This window comes from Bombyx mori, chromosome 5 (genome assembly GCF_030269925.1).
Source record: "Bombyx mori chromosome 5, ASM3026992v2".
Taxonomy (NCBI): Eukaryota; Metazoa; Arthropoda; class Insecta; order Lepidoptera; family Bombycidae; genus Bombyx; species Bombyx mori.
The window spans coordinates 12,798,184-12,818,063 of NC_085111.1; the positions used below are offsets into that span (position 1 = coordinate 12,798,184).

Genomic DNA, 19,880 nt, shown 5'->3' on the forward strand with positions numbered 1-19,880 from the left:
CGCGGCACGCTTCTTACCCTTTTGCACCAGGGTGAATCCATCCGTCGATGAGGCGGGAGCGAGGTCGACCTCCATCTCCGAGTCAGAGTCGGAGGACGAGGAGGCGGGCGCAGGTGACCTACGAGTAGGTGTTTTGGACGGCGCGACGGAGGCCGCGGATGATCGCGCTGCTGGAACGGTGACCACGGCGGACGACGCAGCAGTTTTACTCGCCAGTATAGGCGACGCGGGAACGGCAGGCACGACAGAGGCTGCGGTGCTCGATGCAGAAGCTTTGCACGCAGGTACAGGCGACGCAGGAGCAGCGAGCTCGGTGGAGTCCACGAGAGGGCTCGCAGTGTGATCGGCCTTGAAGGCCTGAAACTCGGAAGTGAGCTTTGGGTAGCGAAGCCGGAGAAATTCCGCAAATACAGCGTCCATGATGTCTACGTGCCCAGGTGGGGCTACCCTGGGTCTTAGAAAACACTCGCCTTGCGGCGAGGCCCCAACTTCTCGGACCTGAGCGGTTCTATTGAACACAGGTGGCGATGCGGCACGATTACTGCAGGACAAAGAAAAATCACAACAAAACGGAAATAACAAAAAGAAACAAAACAATTAAACACTTCCAGGAAGACAGTTTGTCGGCAGATGTACCACGAACACAGAAATAACAAAAGGAAACAAAACAAATAAAAACTTCCAGGAAGAGCACTTAGTCGGCAGATGTACCACGAACACAGGCCGCGCGAACAATGGCCGGGCTAACAAAAGCCGGGCGAACAAAGGCCGGGCGATCGAGTGGTCGATGAGCACGTCCGCGCGTGACGGGTGCCTCTATCGGAATGATTTTATGATCCTGAACAGACTATCGCTATGATTCGCTGACATGAAATTTATACCAATACAAACGAGCTGCTTAACGAATCTTTTTTGGAATTTTGTATGTCATATATTGTATGAATTGTTTTGTATTTTGTATGTTTTGTATGTCATATTGTATTTTGTGGTAATTACAAAAATATGTCAGCATTTTTCCTCACACTTTATGAATTATTACAATAATATTCTTAGTGACACGTTTAAAATTGTGTTTAATCTATCTGCTCATTGGCACCTGTGAGTTAGGAAACAATAGCACAGTCATTTTAAATCATAAAAGAGGTACATAAGTCGAAGTGGAAGTTTGGAAGTCGTCGTGGCCTAAAGGATAAAACGTCCGGTGCATTCGTATGAAGCGATGCACCGGTGTTCGAATCCCGCAGGCGGGTACCAATTTTTCTAATGAAATACGTACTCAACAAATGTTAACGATTGACTTCCACGGTGAAGGAATAACATCGTGTAATAAAAATGAAACCCGCAAAATTATAATTTGCGTAATTACTGGTGGTAGGACCTCTTGGGAGTCCACACGGGTAGGTACCACCACCCCGCCTATTTCCGCCGTGAAGCAGTAATGCGTTTCGGTAGTTGTAGATGTCCAGTTCCACTTAACATCAGGTGGGCTGTGAGCTCGTCCATCCATCAAAGCAATAAAAAAAAAAGACATAAAATAAAAAGAGAATCCAAAAGAATTATCAATTTGAACCAAACTAAAGGAGATATTTTGATTAGGCAGCATTTCCTGAGCTCCTCACAAAGTTTCCAATAGGATTCCATTGGACCCTTAGTCCTGTCCTTCTTACATCCACGCACGGACCGTTATTGACACAGTACAACAAATACGTTAGGCCTTCAGAAATAAATTGGCTTCCGTTCAGATGTACATACTTGCAGATATCTATCAATTTGTCCTTTGTGCGAAAATTGGCAGTTAATCTCGGCTTTCATGGTGTGTGCGGAGTTCCTGTACTTTCTATATTATATTTCGATGTATTTCGCAACCGGCGATTTATAATGGAAGTCGCGTTTTTGTTTATTCATTGTTGTGGAGTGCTTTCATTTGTATTGTGGTTCTCGCTTTTTTTTTTGTATTGCAGAGGCAGAAAAATTTAGTATTCAAAATGTTATTTTAAAACGATTACTTGTTTTCATATTTGTTGCGGTCCTTTGGTGGGATGAAAACTTAATTAATTCAATATGTATTTTTTAAAATGAATATGCAAACAACTAAGAGATATTTAATCTTACATCGATTGATAGATTCAATTTTGTAAAAAAATAATAGGTTAATTCGTTTCTTCATGCTAAGTGAAAAGAAGGAACATCGTATCTGTAATGTTTTTATTTATTATAGCGGTATGAGTAAAATAAACAACTGATTTTGGTAAGACTTCGAAACTAATTATAATAACTTTTTTGCAGATTCCTTATGTTGCGATGAGGAGTACAGATTAGTTCGTCACCTCATGCAAAAGTATGATGCATCAGTTCGGCCCGTGGAGAACTCTTCGCATCCTCTCCTTGTGACATTTGGAGTTTCACTTCATCATATCATCGATGTGGTATGTGTTAGTTCGACTTATTATCTTCTGAGGAAATAAAACATCACTAAAGTTAATATTAACCTCTTTTTCTTCTTTTTCTCCACCTTATCCCACTAGGTGGGGTCGGCACAGCAAAATTTTCTCTCCCATTCTCTTGTATTTATTATTATTGTAACTAAAGTTAATGTTAACTAATGTGCTTAAAACATTATGACTTAAAATAACTTTTTTTTTTTTTTTTTTTATTGCCCTTATAGGCAGACGAGCATACGGCCCACCAGATGGTGAGTGGTTACCGTCGCCCATGGACTTCAGCAATGCCAGGGGCAGAGCCAAGCCGCTGCCTATCGCTTAATACTCTCCACAAGCCTCTTTTAAAGAAGGACATGTCATAGCGCTCGGGAAACACCGTGGAGGGGAGCTCATTCCATAGCCGGATGGTACGTGGCTGAAAAGACCTCTGGAAACGCACTGTCGATGCCCGCAGTGGCTCCAGGTAGTATGGATGAACTCTACTCCGGTGGCGGGCGGTGCGATGGTAAAAACGAGATGCCGGTATCATCTCGAACAATTCCTCAGAGCACTCCCCATGGAACATTCGGTACAAAATACAGAGGGAACCGAAGTCCCTCCGCAGACCCAAAGGTTCCAAACGATCCGCGAGAATGGGATTATCGACGATTCGAACGGCCCTCCTCTGTATGGAGTCAAATGGAAGAAGCTGGTATTTGGGAGCCCCGGCCCAGAGATGGGAACAGTACTCCACGCGAGGCCGGACTTGTGCTTTATAAAGCAAAAGTCTTTGTCCAGGCGTGAAATACCGCTTCGCTCTGTTGAGGACTCCCAGCATTTTGGACGCCAACTTGGCTTTGCCTTCCAAATGACTCCGAAATTGGACATCACTCGAAATGTCGACCCCAAGTATCCCGATGCTCGCGGAAGGTTGCAGGGATACTCCTTGGAATTGCGGCGCCATGACAAAGGGGTCCTTCTTCGCAGTGAACGCGCAAACTTGTGTCTTCAACGGGTTGAATTGAACCTGTTGCTGGCACTAATTAAATTAAAAAGTTAAATCGTCTAATACAAAATTTTCATGTTGGTCTTACTATATTGTTACTATTTTCTCGAACGGTGAATATAAAACTCCTTAGGCCACGAAAGTAAAATTAAAACAGCCCATAGGCTTGGACTAATTATGTGAGAAAAAGGCGGTTCAGAGTTGGTTCTTATACAAACACTATAGCAAGACTCACGATTAAATTTCTGTGGGTAGTGTTTTAATAAAATAGTAAATAAACAGGGGAAGTTTTACGAAAAGTTTCGAGAGAAAATCATGACAAATTTAATATCACCAGCGGTAGGCAGCGGCTTGGCTCTGCCCCTGGCATTGCTGAAGTCCATGGGCGACGGTAACCACTCATCATCAGGTGGACCGTATGCACGTCTGCCTACAAAGGCAATAAAAAAATATGTTAGTAACGTTGGGTTTCCATGTAAATTAAAGTAAATAGCTCTATCGATCGTTAGCGGCGAATTAGGTAAGCAATAAAAAAATCTTATAAATTACATATAAACCAGCAATCGTTTAACAAAAGTCACTGTGTGTTTCAAGTGACTTGTATTTAGGGCAATCCTAAACATAAAATTTTATATGATTATTTTTAAATGTGGGAACACACAAATAAGTATGGCAACAAAGATAGTTGCAGTTGCACAAAAATTCGGGTCGTGCACGTGTTGTAAATCAAGAAATAAAAATCCTTCGCTCTGAATCTAGTTTTTAATGAAGCTAGCACACAAAAATACAGTCCACACTCTAAACAACTTGAGCAAAGAGGAATGATATTTCACATCACGGTAACAAGTGAATGCTTACGTATATATTATGGCGGCGTTTGAATAAATGTTAGTAGGCAGAGGAGGGTGGAAATTTCCTTCTCGATTCGAACACCTTATTTGATTTCACAGGTACGTAGCATTTGGGATTAAATCACGATTCTACGACTACGTAACTATTTCCATTTACCCTTCATACAATACGTTGGTTTTTTTTCAATAAGAATGTTCTTTGAATTTGTGCTAAGAATTCTTACCGTATCAAAAATAAACTTATGTTATTTGGACCGATGTAGGTATATCATAAGAGACACAATACTTTCTGTTACTATTTAATGCGAATATATTTGAACACACCATAAGTATTATTATTGGGGCTTACATATGGTTAGGTAGGTATCGGCCTATTTCTGTCGTGATGCAGTTGTGTTCTGGTTTCAAGGATAGGACGCCGTTGTGGTATTAAAACTGAGACTTAGAACTCATATCTCAACGTGGGTAGCGGATTTATGTTGTAGATGTCTATGGGTTCCGGTAATAACCTGATATCAGGTGAGCCGTGAGCTTGTCCACCCATCTAATTAATATATAAAATGTATGTTCAATACAATTGCGATCATCTCGTTTCTCAGGGTGCTGGCGGCGTTCATTTGTCGTATAAAGACCCTTGTATTCAATTAACACTAGGTGGTCGTCCCCTGAGTTTCTCACCGGATCTTCCCAACTGATCGCGATTCCGATCCGGTAGTAGATGCATTCGCGAAGCAGCTGTACTTGAGCTGTTAGGTCTCTTTCGAACGCTCGGGCATCTGTTAGCAAATCCCACTCCTCCTGGCTGAGCCTTTGCTCGCCCGGTCCTGGTGAAGACCTCTGGGCTACCAGTATTCATTCCTCCATTAAAAAAAACCTAGGTGGCCGTGGTCTTATACCATGGTCTATAGTAGTCTAAACCGTGGTCTATATGCAATAAAAAAAGCACTATTTTTTTGCTTTTTTGTTTTTTATAAATTAACAAAAATCGATTCTTCTAAACTAGACGAAACAAAAAGGCCGATTAGCCAGCTGCCCCTGAACTCAAAAAACAATTATGTATGCATTCAGTGCAAGGTTACGAGCACATTTCAGTGAAATTTCCTTTGAGAGAGCTTCACTTTATACTTTATCCATATACCTGTAGAATTAGGATCATGGCGCATAAAATAAAATTGATTCACGATTGCAGTATCATGGTCCCTTTTAAAATCTACCCTATTATTATAACTTAAAATTAACTGACAACTATTTTACACCTCGCTCATGCAATCGTCCTCGCCATCTTGTTTTTTCCTTTTTATGATTTTCTCCCTTTTTTATCGTTTTCTCTCATTCGCACCTTAATGCTACGTTCTACAGTCTTTTCATATGTTCCGTTCTTACCCATGCTGTATACCTAAACATTTCGTGCTATCCCTCCAGATATCTGTGATACAGATTACATAATTCATTCATAATACAATTAACTAATATTTTAGCCAGCTTTTAAATGTTCATCATATTGAGAATCGCTAATATATATGACTTTTGGAATTGCTAGAGCACAATTTGGAGATAAGATATGAAGAAAATATGTTACGAAATAAGTAAATTAAAACCGAATATATGCAGAAAGAAAAGCTGGAACGAAATATAAAATGAATTGGGTTTAAAAGAAATGTTAGAAGTACTTATAATATTTAAACTGGTTCAAGCTGAGCTAATCATTCTAACCATACAATTAAATAGCAAGGGTAGGACACAAAAATCTGGTCTGACAAAATAAAACAACAACAAAAACCCTGCAGATTCGTTGACCAAGGAAAAATGTATTGCAAGCCGTTGTCTCCCAAGCATCAATACCGCGTATACTTATTTCTTTAAAAAGTCGACCCGTATCACTCGGTATACGAACAGAACATTCGATTGTACAAGACAGTTAAGGTGAGGGACTTATTCAATTTGTAAAGTAATTATTTTGGCGAGCGCCCCCCCGTCACACCGTCTTCGACCGGTCGTTTTGCGGGATGTCGAAATCATCTTAATTCCAAGATGTTTGTCTCCTAAAAAAAATCGTTTTATCGCGATGGCAATTTAAACAGTTTTTAAAGCTCAATTTAGCTTTTTTTTGTGTTTTAATTTAGGTCTGTGTTCAATTTAACTAAATAAGCAGTCCGTTATTAATTATGAATTTTAATTTTAAAAGAAATATCTTGTTACGAGCGCATTGTTTGTTTCTTTTTGATTTTGAAATCGTGTAATTGATTAGCGACTTATAGAGCTTGTTGAGAGTCGGTGTAGATCGGTTTTCACTTCCTTATTCCTGTCGCGAAGCAACCGCGCGTATCGATTGTATTTTAATTATTGTAGATTGCTAAAAGAGTTATCTACCAACCTGTTGTTAGAAGGTTAGTGGAAGCTATAATTATAATGATATAAATGCTCATACTAAAAACTCCCATTGCATTTTAATTTACGATTTAAAATCGATAGGCTAGGAAAGTCAAAGAAAATTTTATTATTACTACAGCCTAAACAATACAGTTTTTTTTAATGCACAAGCTGTTATAAAAATGAGGATGTTATATAAGATAATGTTGTATTGTACAGCAGTAAAAAGAAGTTTTAAGGTATTGAATGTAATTAGCGTAACCTGCTCAGTTTGCGTCTAAAAATAACTTTAATCTTCATTTCCATGAAGAACGCCTACGCGTCAAACCTAACGTTCATGAATAGACAAATACGGGTTAAGGGATTTAAAGAATGAATGGAAAAATTATAAAATGAAAGAATACCTCATTATAACTAGCACAATGGATATGTGGAAGTGAAATGCATTCATATGCTCTCAGCTCGATATTATTTTTTAGTCAACTCATTCACGAACTCTGAATGGGCTGTATGGATAGTAGGTGCTATTGTATGCGATTAAAGCTTCCAAATAATAGAAATGTACCGCGCGTCATTTCAGTCCCCTGATTTGATTTGATATTTGTCACTGATCACAATTTGTTTCTAATAAAACTAATAAAATAAAGTGAGAATTGAATGCAATTTACTGTCTAATTTACTAATAACGTAATGAATTCGCTCGTCAAAATAAATAATTAAAAAAGACTGATCTCTTTTATATCAAAAAGAAATGCCAAGTATTGTTCTGATAAAAAAAGCGACAATAGTAATAAAAAAAAATTGTTTTGGAATTTGGATTCAATATTGTAACCATTACAGATATTTGACATTGTATCATGAAGTATTTAGTAAGTAATAAATTTATATCTATATCTATACTAATATATAAATCTACAGTGGTTTTTACGGATGTTCCGTTATTACTACTGAACCATGCATCCGATTGACTTGAAACTTGGTATCCATGTAGAAAATACATGTACTTAATGGATAGGCTAATATTTATATTATGAGTGTTGGACTCCCTACACCAGTTGCGGGGGCGTTAATGATGAGAATCTTTGTGGGGGTGAGAAATAACAATATTAATTTTAAATGCTTAGCGAAGCGGACGGGTACAGCTAGTTATACTATATTACCAGTTCGTGATTTATGCGTTGACACATCATTGAGCTCGGGTTAATTTGTAAAAAAAGAGAATTGTGCAATACACACATACACAATCATCAATCTCCTCATCGTTAGACATCGGCTCGGCTGTGTCCGTCTGTTGCTGAAGTCGTTGCTACAGGTGGACCGTATGCCTGTCTGCAGTGGCGGATTAAAGGTCCAGAGCGCCCTAGGCAATCACTTTATCGGCGCCCCTGTACCGGCCATCATAATACTATAAATTTTAACTAGTTGTTTTTGCAATTACGATGACGTTGTATCAGCAAACCCTAGACTTTAGAAGACCAGGAGCCTTGCACTTACGCTAATGCGCGAATGAAATACAAAGAAATCCGTAATATTGCATAATACGAGTATATCGATGCTTGTGCAATATAATCTATTATAGACTAGCTGACCCGGTAGACTTCGTATTGCCTCAATCGATAAATAAAAGACCTAAATTTTTGTATAAAATACAGTTAAAACAGACAAAATGAATCCGTCCGACGGGGGACACATTAGAGAAAAAACAAAATTGTTATTTTTGTTTAATTCCGAGCATTTTCATATTTGTCTACCTTTTAAACCTTCTCTGGACTTTCACAAATAATTGAAGACCAAAATTAGCTAAATCGGTCCAACCATTCTCGAGTTTTAGCGAGACTAACGAACTGCAATTCCTTTTTATCTTATATAATCTTATCTTATCCGTATCTTATATAAGATCTAGATTATAGATCAGCATTTAGTTCTTAATCGTCGATATGTTATTTTCTTTATTTATTTAACAATTCGGAGCTCGCACGCCCCTTGTAACTACACGCCTCTAGGTACGTGCCTAGTTTGCCTTACGGATAATCCGCCTCTGCCTGTCTGTCTACAATGGCAGTAAAAGAAAGCTTCACGTGCTGCTTGGGTAGTAGTAGGCAGTAAAAATTGTCATCTTCGCTTATTGGGAATAATATTTTGATAAACAACCCAGTTGCAACAACCATACATTAAACATGGAGGGAACTCGTCAAACATTCTTAATTAATTTATCTATGGCATTTATATGTATAATTTAGTGTCACGAAACTTTAGCAGAACAAAGATGCCTATAACCTGATTGGTCCTGACGATTCGGGTGGAATCCCTTTTCTAATCGTTTCATAAAATTAGATTTTCCAAACTTAATCTAAATGAGACTACAATAAAGCAATCTTATTCACTTGGGTTCAAAAGATCCTCACATGGCGAACAAATAATGAGATCGTCAGTACAAAAACCTTTGTAAGCTCTAAGTAAATTAAACTTGGGTATCAAACCTAATTTCCATCAACCAAGTTTAATAATACGCTTCGTGACTGAAAAAAAGATGAAGCATCGCATTATCTCTGTCACACGCCGGCATACTAATGATATGACGTCATCAGTGGTAATAGTATCCGTTCTTTGTAATTTAAATAAACCTTCCACCTAATAGAATGATTTCATTCATTTCGAACGATTAACAAATTTCTTTGTATTTTTAGATGTTCTTTTGTTCTTGCCAATTTTTAATTTCAAAACCGGATGCTTAGTCTTTGTGTATTTTATCATTGTCCTTCTCACAGGTTCATGCGGGCTCACAAAAGCTTACCGCCATTATTTACGTCACATCAGTATTGATTTATAAAACACAATGTTACTCTTTCATCGTAGAATTCATTGGTCAATACTATACGTTTTTGCTTGAAAAGCACCGTTCTTCTTAATATTAGATACGGATTCTTTTCCGACTGATGAAGCCGCGTGGGCTTGGCACCCACAGACTGAACCGCCGACAAATTGAAAGTTGCGGGGAACTGCTGAATGAGGGCAGCGCGAGACTAGATATTATGGCAAAGTTTGGGGGAGGCTAATGTCTTGATGCTTGTAGGTTGATGATGATGATGACAAAGGCTTAAATAATAGGATGATTCTGAAATATAATTGAATGTAGTGCAGTGGAAATGACTTATACATGAAATACGACTAAAAGAAAAAATTGTATTAGTTTGATAATCTGTTTGTATTTTGATTTAAATAGATAAAATATTCAAGTTGTAGTACACTTTCTGATAAGGCATGTCTAATAAATTGCCTATTTCAAACTATAAGAATACTAGTGAGGGTATTACCTTATCAGCACACCGTATTTAATATGATGGCAAGGTCTTATGACTTTGAAAATTTCCGTTGTTGGTTCGACTTTTTAAATGATTATAATTATAATAAGAACTACGTTTACTGTTTACTCTCGACGAAGAGTCTAAAGTCTAATCTACAGTTGCAAAGTACTTGAATTGTTTCGAACTGCTCTGGGGTAGACCGGTGATATATAAAATAAAAGAGTGGACTGTATTATTTGGTAAGTTTATAAAAAGAGTAAAACAAGATGAAAAACAAGTAAGTGTCGCGGGCGGCGTTGCTGCATGAAGTGACGAAGCCGGTGTCAATCCACTACCCCGCGCCGCGCGATCGTCGATGTCCGTGCATCGACATGAATCATTGGAAATAATAATATTATATTATAATAATAATAAAACGCGACTTTAATGCCTAGAAATTCTTTTAATTATGTTTATTATTAATATTATAGTTGAGATATTCGTTCGCCAGGAGGAGAAAGATCAGCTGTTAACAACAAACTGTTGGATTACGCAAATATGGACGGATTTTCATTTGCGATGGAACACTAGTGACTTCGACGGTATCAGCGTCATTCGAATACCATATGAGAGGGTCTGGAGACCAGACATTATTTTGTATAACAAGTAAGTAAAACCGCAATAGCACTGTATTTTTTTTTATTTTCAGTAATACATCGTATTCATTTTCACTGGCGCAATTCCTTATTCGTATGTATTTTCGCTCAGCAATGCCGATACGTTTTATGCAGAGATATAATATTTGAATTTCTAAAACATGTTGGAGATGAGTGAAATGGATATTGAGACTTTTGTAGATTCCAATATACACAGTTATTTTACGTGATCAATCCATCACCGTAAAAGTGTTTTTGCTGGAAACCGTCATATCCTGAATATTTTAACGGCGTAACTAAGAGTTATTCATTGTCATTCATTGTTTTGTAATAACTTAGAGTAAGTAGGTAGGGCTCCGGTACCAATTTAGCACCAGGTGCGCAGCGAGCTCACTGGCCTATACGTCTGATAAGTAATTAAGATGATACAGGGTAGATACAGGGAAGATACAGGGTGCTTGGAACTAAAAAATAAAACCAAAACTATGTACAGTATGATTTTTTATCATGTGGTATTCAACAATCATAATACATAAAGAGAAATTATTTTTCAAAAATTACTTCATCGAAATGTGCTCAATTTCGTTCCTGTAAATGATGACAAAAATTTTCTATTACTGCGCGGCAAGTAAGCTCTGTAATGTTTGACAAAGTGCATTCTCATTGATTTGATTTGGCTTGCAATTAGACGACCACAACACCTATAACAGTTAGCCTGAAGTTAACGGTCCTTAGGAATTAGTAAAAGGGTTTAAAAAAGGTAATTAGAGAACACTACAACACTATCAAATGGGGAGCAGTTATTATAGATCGAAATGGCTGAGAAAGTGTCGTCTAAAGTTAAGTCGTCGTGGTCTAACGGATAAGACGTTCGGTGCATTCGTGTTGATGTCTATGGGCTCCAGTAACCACTTAAAACCAGGTGGGCTGTGAGCTCATACACCAATCTAAGCAAAAAAAAAAATTATTTATTTTAGTTTAAGAATAAAATCAGAATACTAATAACAACCAATACTAATTTATAAGAACTATATAAACTTAGGCCAACCAGACGAGATAATAAACGTAAACAAGCGGACCGTTACTGAGCTACATTGCGATAGCGAGGGACTATTATCTCTGTCCTTATCACTCGTACGCGCAGTTATGGCGTCAGTTGGTCGACAACAGCTGTCGTTGTGTGTTTCGTGGTACAGGAAAGCACTGAGTGCCGCAGTTGTCAACATTTGGTCCGCCATTTTGTGAACAAGTTCATTCCTGTTTGGATTGTGTTCGAAGTGATGATAATAATACAATAGATAGTTTTATCATAAACACAGCTGACTCGGACTTTTCCGAGGAATCATCTTTGTCTAGTACAGACGACAGCGATTAAAATTCGAACTTTGTAATAATTTATTTAAATAAAAATGTTTTTTACTCCTGAAACTTTGTTTACATTTTTTATCTCGTCTGGTTGGCGTTACTTTAGTTAATTCAGAGATGACGTGGCCTAAACAAGAAGACGCTTCATACCGAGCGATGCGACAATGCCGACTTTTAAATTCCGGATACTAATTTGTCTAATGAATATGATGTACTTGATTTATGTGCACAATAAAAATTACAACCGCAAAAAAACGCTTAATTACTCGACATAGACATCATGCTACAAGGTAAGTTGTGGTATTCGAGTGATTTCAATGGGCTCCGGACCCACTTAACACTACACGATCCATCTTTACCCATTAATGCAATAAAAAATATTTTTTGTAATTCGCATTTGTGATTCGTAAAAAAAAAACAATAAAATCCTTTGGAGTTTTCGCACCTGTGTAGCGTAGCGTACTGAAAATATATTGGACAATTTCAATATGTGGAATGTTCCGCAAAAGTTTGAATCCACCGGAAAGTAATCTTGTTTGACTGGATTGATTTTTTATGAAAACCTAACTGGGAGCCAGACGTATTGTAAGCCCGCGAGGGTATGTACCCTATAGACACAACCCACCGAGTTTCTCGCCGGATCTTTTCAGTGGATCGCGATTGCGATGTCTGTGGTAGATTCAGCGGAATTGCTCTTGCTATAGCTAGTATTAGTAAGTTCTCTCAAGTTGAGCCCCGTGAGCCCACATACCTGTCCATGCGTAGTTGGAATAGCCCTTTAGGCTAGCAATGATTAAGAATGAAAAAAAGGTTTGTGCTACTGACGTGCGCTGGCTTGGAACAGTTTTTACACCAATGGCCCCACTAACCACTTAACACTAAGTGAGCTTTCCAGTCATTTATCCATTATGAGCAAAGAAAAGCTAATTTGAATGAATACTAGAATTTAGCTCGACGGACTGTTAAAAAATTTGTCAAAAAAGGTAATTATAACATGGTCCAATCGAAGTAACATAAAAAATTTAGATATATAAATTTAATAGTGTGTCATTTGTTTTTAAATAACTTTAATGTTTTTAAAACAGTTAACGTTTTTTGTAATTAAGTTACGAACTGAGATAGGAAAATTCGTTTCTCATAATAGCATTCTCGTTAGATGGTGACATAGACACTGGACTTTACGTCATCATTTTCTTACAATTTAATGGTTGTAAGCTTTAAAATAAATGGTGATAACACTGATAACTATAAAGTCAAAGCGGAAATTTTCATTATAGCTACAAAATAACACTGCTATTAACCAAACATTTAGAAGCGTCGCGACGGAAGATCTTAAATTGACGGAAACACCTACAGTTTTTTTTCAATTCTTTTTTCTTGGCCAAAAAAATGTTTCTATTACGAAATGTTAAGCAAAAAAAGTTTCATATTTTAGAGAAGAAAAGTAATTTCCAGTTGAAATACAAAATAATTTTCGGTTTCCTAAAAGATTTTTTAGCTTGAAACGATTTTAGTAAAATGGAAATCTGTTCTTTTTTTTTTTGCAAAAATGGGTCATGTTTAGAATACAATAATTATTATCACAAAACGTTCATTTGTTACAAAATGCAGTAAATTTCGGCAGAGCTGTCTGCGAATATCATTAATAATGTGAAGTAAACCAACTCACTCATAAACAAATAACTTCGAAGTGCCAAAAAGTAGGTGCCTTAAAAATTTATATCACGAACTCGAACAAATATTAATTATGTAAGTAACAGCGTTTTCTTTTTTATGAATTAAAATTAATTCGACTTCTCAAACTCCTCTCCTGTTCCTCTGTCTCTGTCTTTCTTCTTATAGCCGTCTGAGGTTGGTTGGTTGGTGGGATTCGTTTCCAACCGTAAATCAATTAGGTCTATGTAACTGGTTAGGCTTTATTCATCTCGTTATTACTTCATTGGCGTAAATATATTTGTATTGTTTCAGTGCGGATCCAAACTATCGTTCAGCGGTTATTAATACGAACGTAATAGTTAAGTACACTGGCGAAGTGACCTGGCTGAGTCATGGGATTTATGTGTCTGTATGCGATATCAATGTGGAGCAGTTCCCTTTTGATGTGCAACTCTGTACCATGAAATGGGCGTCTTGGACCTACGACGGATTTCAGGTAATAATTCCAATGAGATTTCAAGACTGTTATTACTGTGTAAAAAAATTATTTGTTCAATCAATAAATTTACTTTTTATCTGTGGGTATTTGTAGTATTAGTAGCTGCGAAGGCTTGAATTATATATACATGTATTTAATTTCTTTATGTACTACTTTCTGGTATATTTATAATAATATTTGTGCTATATCACGTATAATACTACGGGGCAGCCGGCGAAGCTAGTCTAAAAAAGAAGCCTAAGTTACTCCTTATATCATCAGCTAGCTATCAGTGAAAGTCTCATCAAAATCGGTCCATCCGTTCCAGAGATTAGCCGGAACAAACAGACAGACAGACAAAAATAAATTTTCATAATTAATTTATTTATTATAAAAAAAAAGAACACAATATTCCTAACCTAAAAGTACATGTTATTATCCGCAACATGCTTCGTCAGATTACAAAAATTGTAAAAAATGTTATTGTGGTGTATGTACCGTATATATATTCATATTCGTGTAGTAAAAAGCGATTATTTCAATATTACAAACAGACACTCTAATTTTATTTTTAAGTATAGATAAAGAAAAACATTAAATATATTTAAAAAAAATGCAGAACTAAATTAGTTAACATGCGAAATATACTACTGAACTGCATTCGCTTGCATGATGGTTACGACTTCTTAATACTTTAACTGCAATAAATTAATTACCTTCATATTTAAATCAAAATCATAAAACTGAAATAGATGTTTTACATCATAAAACAAAACCACATAAACGTTTCAAGGCTTGAACGATAACGCCGCAATAAACACATACTTTGTAATAAACAAAACGCTCCATTCATTACTTTAATGGAAGTCGGAATATAAAACACGAAACCGAATGAAACTGTAAACGGGAACAAAACAAACGGTTAGTTTTTCACGACACTTGGTTTTAACAAGGCACGTTTCTGTTTAAAAGAATTCTTGCGCAACGGAGAGGAAAACCTTTACGAATTTTTGTTTTGGTACATTTTGAAATCATTAGTATTTTCAAGAAACGATTCTTGTAGAAATAATGTAGGACGCAACGAAGCTCGCTCGTTTTTAATGAGAAGTCGGTCTTAATTTTGCCGTGCTACTACCAACTTGTTTCCTTAATATTTGTATAGTTTTTAATTATGTCGTGAACCGGTTTTGCCTTTCTTTTCAATCTGTATGTGACAAAGATGCAGAAGTGGCAATAAGTTTCTCAGTCATCAATCTTATTTCATTCAGGCATAAACGCTGTCTGTAAGCTGAAGCATAAGTTTAAGATCATAGACGATAAAGATGGCCTTGTTTCCCTACCCTGCTTAATAAAATACGTTATTGCTACGTCTGTCTGATCTGGTGTAATCTAATCCCAAATACTGAATATCATGTAAATTTAAAACATTTATATTTACGTCAAGAAAATAAATAAAATATAATTCATAAATAGTTTATTCCGAATGGCCGGGAAAATTTTAAAACAAAACCAGGATTACAAATCAAAACACTTAATTGGAGATCAAGACACAATAGAAAATTAAATTTAAGGAAATAATAATAAAGATAATTTACTCGACGGTATTCTGTTTCATTAATATTTTTAGTTTAGTGAAACTGATCAATTCAAGCAACTAATTATCTCAATAATGAAATTTAAGTAAATATATTAAATCGTTCTAATTGTTTCACCCTTAAAACGATGAGGGAGGAGGGAGGAAGAAAGATAATGGTTACAAAGAGAGGCACTGTCGGTTAGTAGTAATCAATTCTGAATCAATAAATTTGAGAATTATGACTTATACATGAGTCGTCTATTATCAAAGGTGGCAATCTGTGTATTTGGACAAAAAAATGTTATTGATATGGCGATACAGATTGATTTGAATATAATCGTCTCCTTCAAAGAATACGGTTCAAAACCTGCATTAAATAAAGGTTAATACTTAACCTGTTATTTATCAGGTTAAGTATTAATAAAGGTTAATACTTAACCTGTTATTTATCTAAGATGTCGTTCAGAAGAGTTTTGTGACTGCCAATGGAATACAAAGTCAATAATTCGTTTTTCTGATTTACCAATAATTGTCCAAAAGTCACATTGCCGGCTTTGATAATAGTCGACTCACATTATGTTACTGATTTGTTACGAAAATATGTCGTACTTAGCGGAAATTTTAGGTTAAGACATTCCTGAATTTGAATATGAAAAGAGACCCGAATGTAAAACATTCCTAGACAAAAAAATATAGTTATAGTTGTAGTTAGATAATGTTTGTGGCTCGCTGTGCGAGATTTTATTTACCTAATGGTCAGTTCAGTCTGGTTAACAAATGAATGGTTTTGTTGTAAGTTTTCTCCAAGGAAATAACTCGTGGCATTCAAGTGAAAGTTTTTGCTATTTCATCGTGTAGCCTTACCCCTACAAGCGTGCACGACGACATGTTTTTGTGTGTGTCATGTCTGAATTCGATCGGGCAGGGAAACTCAGAGCTTACTCTTCTCCCATATCTTGTGGGCATTTTAAACCTTTGTAAGCCATCACGTCATCAATACAAAATTGAATCAATAATAGAGATATTCCAAGAACCTAGGTAGGTAAACGATATGGCTCAAAGAATTATGAAGCCGAAATGACTGAGGGCCGATTATATTTCTGGTAGAATAATTGACTGCTTATGTCTTAGTCTCAATACAGCCTTAGTATCACCTACTGCCAGTAGTGTAGATCGTACTATTACACATGTATAGACCGGGTAATTTAGCACATTTAATTGCAAAAGGTTTTCTCTATTGCTTAAACGCGCATTATGGTAAAAGTAAAGTATTTCTTCAAAACAATAATATTTTTCTTGCCATCATTTGGGCCATTACCGGTAATGATACCTCTGTTGAATAAAGAGTTTTTTGCATATCGCAAATTAGTTATGTTCCACTCAAACTACATTGTACAAATACGTTTCCATGTAATTTAATTTCGTGCTCTCGAAACGAGGTTGTAAAGGTTATTAGTTCTGTTATTTGCGGGAAGACCATTATCATCAACAATCTCTATATATAAAAATGAATTGCTGTTCGTTAGTCTCGCTAAAACTCGAGAACGACTGGACCGATTTGGCTAATTTTGGTCTTGAATTATTCGTGGAAGTCCAGAGTAGGTTTAAAAGGTAGATAAATATGAAAATGCTCGGAATTAAATAAAAATAACAATTTTGTTTTTCCTTTGATGTATTCCCCGTTGGACGGATTCCTTTTGTTTGTTTTAAGTTTATTTTATACCAAAAGTTTAGGTCTTTTACTTATCGATTGAGGCACTACGAAGTCTGCCGAGTCAGCTAGTATTAAATAAATTACTTGTGAAATCCGGCCACGTTTTACATCGAGTTTCATGAGATATTAAGAACACGAAGTACAACTATTTAGTAAAAATAAAGGGTTTGTTTTGGATTCTAACGTTGCACGGAATGCGCCTCGGGGAAAACCCCTCTGCCCGGGCAGAATCTCCATACCCAGTGGGTTGGTGAATGAGTTAAGATAAATATATACTTTTTTTATTATTGCTTAGATGGATGGACGAGCTCACAGCCCACCTGGTGTTAAGTGGTTACTGGAGCCCATAGACATCTACAACGTAAGTACGCCACCCACCTTGAGATATAGTTTCTAAGGACTACTGCTTCACAGCAGAAATAGGCGGGGTGGTGATACCTATCCGTGCGAACTCACAAGAGGTCCTACCACCAGTAATTACGTAAATTATAATTTTGCGGATTTGATTTTTATTACACGACGTTATTCTTTCACCGTGGAAGTCAATCGTGAACAACAGTGAAGTACGTATTTCATTACAAAAATTTCTACCCGCTTGCGGGATTCGAACACCGGTGCATCATAGATACGAATTCACCGGACGTCTTATCCTTTAGGCCACGACGACAACAACATAGGCATATTATTGGGGTTGATGTTGACGATGCGTGGGTTTCGTCATCGGCCAACTTCGATAGTTTTCTCTTTCTTTTTTCTTCCATTTTTTTCCCCTATTGTATTCCAACTAAATATCAATAACAACTATTTGCTAAAACTAAACACATATAGCCATCTATGACACTGTATTACTAATAGAACACGAATAAAAAACGACAAACATGTGTGTTTAAATAGGGCTGGTTTACAGCTGAAATCATTATGAGTATATAATAATGTTTCAAGGCCACCTACAACATGATTCAAATGTACTTGAGATCCACGGTCACATATATATTTAATGATTTTCACATGCTATATAATATACTCAAGTTCTTGACGAGGTCAGTGACCTGTTTCATCTATAAATCCGTACACGGCGTGAATAACTTGACAAGTCGACTAATATCAAATTTTAAGTTATAGCAGAATTGTCGTCCAGATTACTTGTTTTATATGGGGAATAAATGAGTAACTCGATTCTCTCACGTATTTTTGGGATATCGCACTTGTGAATTACTAAACAACTCTGTTTCTAACGAGAACATGATGACATTTAGATATATCTAAACATAATAATGTTATTTATTTAAATAACTCGACACGTTAAGCTATTTACGCCACATAATTAAATGAACTAACAGAATACCTTTAGATGATCAATTATTCACATAACCCATAATTGTGTTCGCGACTATACATATCCGGTTATTACCGGCATGAAAAAGCATAATAATATTCAGAAAAAAGAAAGGATAAAGATGAAGCAAAGTGCAACTCATCCACTCGAACATATACATATGATCTTCAGCAGTGCTTACCCACCCCCTATTTTAAAACTTCTGTTTCTTTTTATAAAAGACCGCTATGGTCCTACAATCTCAGAATCCATGATTTAGCAACTAATAAGGCTACATGTTACATGTAGGACGAAACCATCGGTGCTCGTCAAATCGCGTCGTCTCTGGGGCATTTTCTTCAGAATTTGCTTTCAAAAGATAACCAGGTCACATTTTATTCAGATACATGTGGAGGCCAAAAAAATAAATGCGGGTGCAATGATGTTCATGTATTTACTTCATGTGTATCCAACGCTAGAAACTATTAATCACAAGTTTCTTGGATTGTGATTCACATGGAGTGTGATCCGTATCATGCCTTGATTGAGAGAACCAAACAGAAAACGCGACTTAAAATTAACTACCTATTTTAATGACTGGGTGCAACTTATAAGATCTTGTAAAATTAATAACGCATATGTCGTTGTACCAATTAAGTGCGAAAATTTCCTAAATTAAGTTCGAAAAAAGAGCCATTCACGATTTAAAAAAAAGACAGTTCCGAAGATAAATTCTTGCGGCAAACTGTAAAATGGCTGCAATACAAAAAACCTATTGGAAAAATACGTTTCAAGATAGATTTGACAGTGAAAGCTCTTTTAAGGTAATCAACTTGCAGAATAGGAGCAAATATAATATAGACAACGTCCAGATAGAAGTTGTCTCCAAAGACATCTTGCCAATAAGTAGAGAAAAGAGTAGAATTTGGTGGATTTATTACCTTTAATAGACACAGCATTTCACGATTTTTATAAAAACATAAAGACTGACAACCCACTAAAAAATGCCACGACTTAGATACTGAAGAACCTGATTTAGAGGGAAACGGAGAAGAACAGTAAATAATAATAGAATAGTAATTCCAGAAACAGATTAATTTCAGTTTCTTTTAATTAATAAAAAATATAATTAAGTACAAGTTTTGGATTTTAGTTTGAGATTGATTAATTCAAATGGCTTATTATTACA

At 36.3% G+C, this 19,880-nt stretch overlaps 1 protein-coding gene across 3 annotated transcripts in view; it reads left to right on the forward strand.

Moving 5' to 3' along the window:
* nAChRa5 (nicotinic acetylcholine receptor subunit alpha 5) overlaps window positions 1–19,880 on the forward strand; it is a 55,777-nt gene that overhangs the window by 16,175 nt on the left and 19,722 nt on the right. For 2 of the 3 annotated variants that reach the window (NM_001173340.1, NM_001109922.1), the window contains 3 exon segments: window positions 2,287–2,426; window positions 10,443–10,597; window positions 13,921–14,104. In NM_001173340.1, the coding sequence (NP_001166811.1) occupies window positions 2,287–2,426; window positions 10,443–10,597; window positions 13,921–14,104 (479 nt within the window). 3 annotated transcript variants of the gene reach the window in all.